This window comes from Diprion similis, chromosome 8, assembly GCF_021155765.1.
Source record: "Diprion similis isolate iyDipSimi1 chromosome 8, iyDipSimi1.1, whole genome shotgun sequence".
In the NCBI taxonomy this organism is placed as follows: Eukaryota; Metazoa; Arthropoda; class Insecta; order Hymenoptera; family Diprionidae; genus Diprion; species Diprion similis.
Window position 1 is genome coordinate 25,135,730 of NC_060112.1, and position 7,952 is coordinate 25,143,681.

General features: G+C 40.0%; 1 protein-coding gene across 2 annotated transcripts; it reads right to left on the reverse strand.

The window, feature by feature from the left end:
* Positions 1–4,236: 4,236 nt before the first annotated feature.
* On the reverse strand, positions 4,237–7,638 carry LOC124409651 (pancreas transcription factor 1 subunit alpha-like). Of its 2 annotated transcripts, none has more exons than XM_046887407.1 (3): positions 6,535–7,638; positions 5,405–5,730; positions 4,237–4,503 (listed from the first exon to the last, which is right to left on the reverse strand). In XM_046887407.1, exons 1-3 carry the CDS (start codon positions 6,804–6,806, stop codon positions 4,301–4,303), a joined length of 801 nt encoding a protein of 266 aa, XP_046743363.1. In that variant the 5' UTR covers positions 6,807–7,638; the 3' UTR covers positions 4,237–4,300. The 2 variants fall into 2 exon arrangements, with proteins under 2 accessions (XP_046743363.1, XP_046743364.1); XM_046887408.1 differs by having other exon boundaries at positions 4,237–4,507.
* Positions 7,639–7,952: the final 314 nt, after the last annotated feature.

Below are 7,952 nucleotides of genomic sequence, written 5' to 3' on the forward strand. Positions count from 1 at the left end.
GACAACTGTATTTTTTCGCGCAAGCATTTGCCAAAAATACGTTAGACGCAGGTCCAATGTTCGACAGTCTTGCGGACACTCCGTTCAAGTTGTTCCGTTTGTTCAGAATAATGCAATACGTTGTTGAATTGAATCCTATTTCAGTACAATAAAATGATCACTTACTTTGACAGCACATGGAGAAAGAAATCGTGGAAACGGTTCCAATTACGTGTGATTAAACTTCCGTTTTGGACACGCTTTATAAGTTTTAAACGGACGAACCTAACTCTGACAGTTTTTCAAACGAACATCTAAAGAATCGTAGGTTTTAAAACAAAAATATTAAATTCACCGTTGCTTTTCAAAGAACATTAATTCTAAGCATTTTTTTACCCACACCAAGTTACGAACAATAAGGTAAACTGAAACAATTAGTTCCTGCAAATCCTTACAAAGACGAGATTTTGCATTATTACAAAAATGAAAAACCACATTTCAATATGACAATAATATGGTGGGAAAAAAAATATACCATAACAATTTCATATTTATTTATTTACTCTGTGACATCATGGTACGTGCAGTTTGAATTTCGACTGATCACGGGCAGCCGGTAAAATTTAGCGGTATTCACAAGTTCATTGTAAAACTTTTACGCAAACCCAACCCACAAGATCCTAAGCTACAGCTACAGTACGAGCGATAGTGTACGAGATAAAACGCGACCGGGAATGGCCCTCGAGGCGTGACCGGGACGCTCTATCAGCTGTGGAAACAACGTTGTTTATATACATCGGTACACAATGAGGTGTAATTGAATCCATATTCCATGGTTTCCATATGGATAGAGACCCCGGCGCCCCTTGGCCCTTGCCCTCGCGCCCTTATACGCGCCCCTCGGGGATCCCCATTCAATGATCGTGGTGCCACACTTAACGGTACGAATTGAGGGTGGTGACTCCAACGGACGTATCTAGTGGAATAATAGTAGTCGCGGTAGTTAAGTTCGCCCGATTTGTGGACAATTAGGGACAATTTTGTGCCACTAGAGGGAATAATACGGGGTGCAACTTGCGGCAGCCGCCGCAATTTGCTGAATTGAATCGTTGTAACAATTTCGTACCCCGTGATGATGGATTAAAATACAATCCAGCTATGATCTGCGGGAAGTTTTCTATGAAAGTATTGGCGAACGCCGGCAGATAGGCAACCGCGGCTACATTTTAATGTGTATGACAGTACGGGATGTAGCATCGGTTGCATATCTGCTGGCGTTGAGTGGCGGTTTTCAAAGAAAACTCCCGATATAAAAGACAAACTGTAACGATTAATGAATTGTTTGGTAGTTTACCAAATTTTCAAAGACCGATGATTTCGGAATACCCACCAACAGTATATTACTATTCGTGACATGATATTTTTAGCAGTTTTTTCACAGTCCCTACATCTGCCTCTGTGCTTCGTTTTGTCAACTAGAAAATCGGTGTAAGGAACATGATAAGGAATGAATTGAAGTGATCAAATCAGGAAGACCTTACACTATCTTTCGTCTAGAGGTTTAAGTACAGTTTAAACGATCGTCAGCGAAATTTTTTGGTGTTTCAACGGCAAATACTTTTAAGAATAATTATTATACGAAGAAAAATTAGAAATCGGTAAACTTTTATTTTTATTCAACAAATTCATAATAAAACGCGTCCCAAATTTTTCGAACGGTTCCCAATTATTGTATATATGCCCGTATTTTGAACTTATATCTCCATAAAAAAGAGTCGTGATTTCATAAAATTTTTCTCAGGAAATTTTCGTTTTGCAGAAAAACTAATACTTCGGGAAGTAATGATTTTGGTACAATTTTATATCCAGTTACGTGCACATTAGACATTATCGCAATATCCGTTTAGTGCTCTTTACACTCTTCTATGCATCTAATCGTTTATACAAATAATGTAGAACCTACACTGTCAAGAGTTACGCGTGAGGCGGCAGGTGCTTTGAAACACCTGCATCAACTACCTCGGATTATCTTACCAATACTATTATAAGTATATACACATCACTATATTTATGTTGATAGTGTTATAAATATATCAACTACTGACTTTTGTATTAAAAAAAAAAAACCCCAGCTATAACGCGCTTTTCTCAGGATTGATTAGACAAATTCATAATAATATATAATTGCCGTAAAATTATCAATACTTCCAAATGATTTTATAATAAAAAAAATTGAACGCGCCTGAATCTTGGAAGAAAATATGTGCCTATGGCACGTTTATAGCCTGGAAATTTTCGCACTGAATATTTCATACGGCTGGAGGAAATTGGTGCAAAATTATCGCGTTCAATTGTAAGAATTATCAACGAATGGGCGAATTATATACCTCGGGTGTATAAAGATTTGACGGTGAATTTCTGCGTCTCTCTTATCCGTGAACATTTTCCCTTTCCCTCGGTCGTCCTCTTTCTAGTCACCCCTGTATATTCGCGAGGCGTGGGAAGATCCACAGCCGTCGGCGCCATTCTGTAGCGTCGCGACGCCGCGGTATCGACGTACCGCCCACACCAACACAATCCAACTTTGTTATAAATTTGGTACAGTATCTGTTGGGATCGAACAGGTGTTCGGCCATCTTGTCTTTCCCAGGGCGAAATGCTCTAGAAAGTACTAAAGCCTAAGGATCGTCGCTGCTTGTATATATGAGTGTCCCTGATACTGCCCCAAGACTATTGTACATGCCTTATCACCCAGCAACATCTTCGTTGCATATTCTTAGTTGCATTTACGCTTGAACCTATGCCACTAAGAATTATCGGCTATACAACCCCGTGAAAACAGTTTTCAAATTAAACAAATTACAAAATCGAAGTCAGCTCAACAAAACGCGGTGCCACCGTATTTTTCAAATACCAAAGCTTGATACTGTCCGTTCAATATTCATGATTTAAATGACTAAAACTCACTGTTTTACCTGCAGGCTATTATTTATTTAGCTTATCTTTCAATTGAAAATTATACCGACGTTGCGTGAAAAGTTTTTCATTATAATAAATTATACGGTGCGATTCCTACATTCGTTGGATCAATTTTGTTAATTTCTAGGTGATGACATGAATTATAACTCGTCGTGGTTATAAGATTATTTTTATTTTCATTTTGTTTAATCTTCTATTTATATATTTATACATGTATGTATAAGTAGGTACCGCTGCTTAAAAGTGAATGACTAGAATTAGTATACACGTATAATACAGGTTAAATATACAATAGGTCACACGGTACATCAAATAACCATATAATGGCTATTTGAGACAGTCGATATGTATATCTATATTCGCGTTTTTGAGCTTTTTTTCTTCACGTTAATCTTAATACGTACGAGGATTGAGTGTAACCTCCATTTCAACCAATTGTCACATAGTACATGTTATGACTAGATCTTACCTAAACCATAACAATTTTATCTCGCTCGTGATCACGACAAAAAGACTTCAAAAAGGATATAGTTTACGTAATTTACAATCATCAGACAGTTAATCAAGCAATCGATCGATCGAGTGAAATTTTATAACGTTATAATTGAAGATATGAAAATAATAATAACGAGACCGCATTTTGTTTTTTAATATAAATTGATAAATTTTGTTTCTCATTTTTCATATTCCAAGCCGCTTCCGAGATTGATTAGATATAATTTTGAGACTTTGATTTATAACTGAGAAACTGCGAACTATATATATTCACGCTGATAATCTTGAAGAGAAATTTAGTTTCTACGTTGGTATGTATATTATTCAGAAAAAACAATAATTTATTATAGGAATATACAAGTCGACTATTCTCCACAAATGTCTATCACTAATATACGATTTACGACTAGATAATGTACAGTTAAACTTAAACACTAAATAACATTTTGACTAGATCGATTTATATAATGCTTCGCAACGTATTAGTTCACTCTGAAAATTCCATCAGATTTGAGCGGTAAAATTATTCCGTAATTCCTTCAAAATTAAATATTTTTCGAGTAAACTATAACATGATATTATTATATTTTTCCTCCGTGTATTATTTTTCTTATCGCAACACCGATAATGCTTGCATATTATACAGCGTGATCCGAACACTTGCTGTTCAAAGACCGCGTTCGATTTTTTTTACGTTAAACTTTAGGTAACGTCTCAGCTACATTCTGGTAATATCACTCTTTGAAAATCTCTGCTAACATTATTCTCATCGCACTAATCATCGCGCAAAAGAGCTTCTTTTTACCTTTCGACTTCTTGTCGTCTGCATGTCGAACGACGTCTGGATTTACGCCCGGAGAGGTTGAATGACGCTATTTTCAACAGTTTCACTCAACGAAGGTGTTCCCACCACCGGGACCCACGCCTCCGACGCTTTTGTTAGCTCGAGGATCTTCCGGCGTCCAGACTTTCGCGTACATCGTACCGTTCGGAGAAATGTCAGATTTTCTGGACCATGATAACGAGTGTGAGAGAAACGGGTTACCACCGCTACCTGAAACAAGTCTCGTTCCATAAAACACTGAAATAAATAATAAACATTTGCAAGTTAAAATTTGGAAAATCAAAACGGGATATCCACGCCACGAAACAAAAACATTGATTCCATTGTCGAAGTCGCAGGTCATCCACTTTTTTCGATCACCATCTATATTTTTTATATTACTGTTTCAACTGGTATCAATCGGTTTAACGATCGGTAAATTATTTGAACTAAAAGCCTTTGCGAGAACGAACAACCTAGTTCCATTTGCGATGGGAATTCTGTAACTGTTTACATTCGAGCTTACATGCAATTAATTCTACGCGGGTGTTGTAGGACAATTAAAATTTGTTACTATATTTTTTTCTTTCTTGTTTGAATTTCATAATGGGGCAGAAGGGATGACAGACAACGACGTCGCACACCTGTCCGAGGGTGCAACGGAACACAGCGGATAGGTGAAGAGGGACCGTGCAGGTAACGCGTGATTATGATAAACGAGCAGGATCGCGACAATTACAGACCGGAAATACAAACACAGCTTCGAACAAGCAACGTTTCACGGGGGGCCTTATGGATATTTGACAATTATGCATAACTAGAGGTTCCATGTTTGCCACCTCTGCAAGTGTCAAAACCAACAATGAACATCGTGATTTATACCATACGATTAGTGATTGATGTCGATTGATGAAAGAGCTAGAAAATTACCCAGAAATAATGTGCACGCACGTGTATCGTAAACTAAAGCTGCAGCGAACAAAGAATTCGGAAGAAATTATAAAGGTATCGAAAATTTTGGGATTTGAAAAATCGGTCCAGCTTTTTTGTATGGAGCCTGCGGAAAATCTGCAAAGCAATTATCGCAAACATCACTCGTCAACGTAATATACTTATCGACAAACTTACCGCGGACTATGACTTTCTTCGAATCGTCGCGACCGGAACATCGTGACAAGCTTCCACCGGTGAGGGGATCGTTGCCCTTATCGGCCCGAACGAGTTCGTTGAGGAAATTGATGTATCCGATGGCGAGCTTGAGCGTGTCAACCTTAGAGAGCCGCTTTTCGTACGGAAGAGTTGGTATGTGGGCTCTGAGGCCCTCGAAGGCATCGTTTATGCTCTGCATTCGCCGTCGTTCCCGAAGATTCGCTGCTTGCCGTTGCTGAACCGCTTGCCGAGGACATTTTCCGCCTGAAGACGATCCTCCTGATCGCCGATTGCGCCCGTTTCGTCTATAGGACAATCGCAGGATCGAATTTGCGTCAATCGAATAATTCAATTAGGAAAGAATGTGGGTCCATGGGTAGACAATCTGGTGTCGAGATCGGGTCTCTCATCGGTCATGTTTCAAGTCAATTATACAAGTAGAAAAGTCCAGACAACTTAGTGCAAGCTGAGAGGCGTCTATTTTTACACATGGAATTAATACACCGCAAGAAATGAGACGTAAGACGTCTTTTAAAATTAAATATGGCGAGGTTAGAGTGATCCATTCTCGCCACCATACGTCGCAACGCCACATTTTCATTCGCGATTTATAGTTTAAGAAACGCATTGTGTATGGCAAGAATGCTACAGCAGATTTGAAACCGGAAACCGGAACGTTAATGACTTTTTTCATGCATTGCAAAGTTTCACGGCAATCATAATCATGCTGTAATCGACCGTCGGGTATCAGCGTATCGAAATTTAACAAACATGGATAGACTTCACACTGTCAACGAAATAGACTCGGCAATTGAGGAGCTCTGGGCTCGTTTAAACAGCTTGCGATAAGAGGTGATAGATAGACTGGTTTATCCAAGCATACAGCAGCATAGTCACCGTATGTTCACTTGTGCGCGTATTTAAACAAAAAAGAACGCAAAGAAATGCGTCGACGATATTATGAAACGAATTAAAAATCCACACCATTCGATATTATTATTATTATTATTATTACTATTTTATAGTACGCAATTGAAAACCTAATTATGCATATCATGATTAATAAAAATGCTAAATGTCAGTAGGTAAATAATTATGTATTTACTCACTCTCTAGTGTGATTTTCCTGGTCACTGCTATACGCGCTCTCGTTGTCACTGCTGTTTTCATCGTATAGATACAAATCGCTGCCACTCGTGCTGCCTGTGCTTCCTGGTGGATGTGAAGGCATTTGGGGAGGAATCGGGAGTAAGCTCGCCGTCGTTGGAGGTCCACAGTGCGGTGGCAACGACGGTATCGCAGGATTACCAAGGAAGCTGTGAGCTTCGTACATGTACTGCCTATTCATCATGTCCAGATCGAGGTTGTCAATGGAATACATTTTGCCGCGTTTTCTTACTTACTACTCGCCGATTTAAATCTCACACATTCCCGAATCGACCTACGCGCTAGTTCAAACGATCGCGATTTGAATGTCGAATTAACGTTCTTGGAACTTCGTTCGAAAGCTCATGATCGTTGGAAATTCACTGCGTCACTCTGTTTCCTCTTTACTCGAATAATCTAGTGCAGGGACAATATTTGGTACATTTTGACTAGTTAGATCGAGAAGAGCCGGCTTTAACATTTCTTCTCACAAATTCTACTGAATGGTCCTATTTTAACAACAGCGAGATCGGCCCGTGTACCTCGATATCAAAGACACGAAATCTTCCAGAGACCTCTCCATTCCAACAACGGTATTTTTCAATCGCTGTATGCTGTACACATGCTCCACAGGAATTTCTAACACCCTCTCTTCGCTATCGCAAAGGGGGAAGAACACGCGTCGGCGACACGCGTCAGCGATCGGTTCTCCAAACAATCCTTTAAACGTCGACGCGTGTCGGCCACGCGTCAACCGAACCTTGGTCCCAGGCTACAGGTGTGAGAAAAATAAAAAAAAACACCCACTGCCTGCACTTGCAACACCCAATCTCAGATTTTCCTCACTTCGTCACACTTGCCGCAGGCAACGCACAGACCGAAAAGCGCATTTTCACTCATTGAGACACTTCGTTTCATACTAACATGAACAAACCACAACGGGTCATATTTTTCAACCCTCTCTTTGTTCCGTTCTCTCCCTCGATTTCTTTATACTCTTTTGCTTATTTTCACTTGATTGTAAGAATCTTCTCTAACTTATTTTTCGAATACAAACTAATCAAGCTGTTACGGTATGCCGTGGCGCAGGCGGGTCCCTCGGGAACGATGCTGCACTTCGGTTATCCCTATAATACTGAGTCTCGATTCAAGACTGGAAGCCATTCCCTGGCGGTGAATCCCTGCGCGGTACGCTTTCGTCCAATCGGGGGTGTCGGAGGCGGCTCCGTTCAACTTGCCGACGAAAGGTGGAAGCAGGGGAACGCGGAAACACGCCGCCACGGCACCGCCTATCCATCGATCTGATAAGGGTCAACTGCGCTAAGAGGACGCATCCAGAGCTGGATAGTCGCTAAATATTTCTTCCAAGACTTATTCCGCC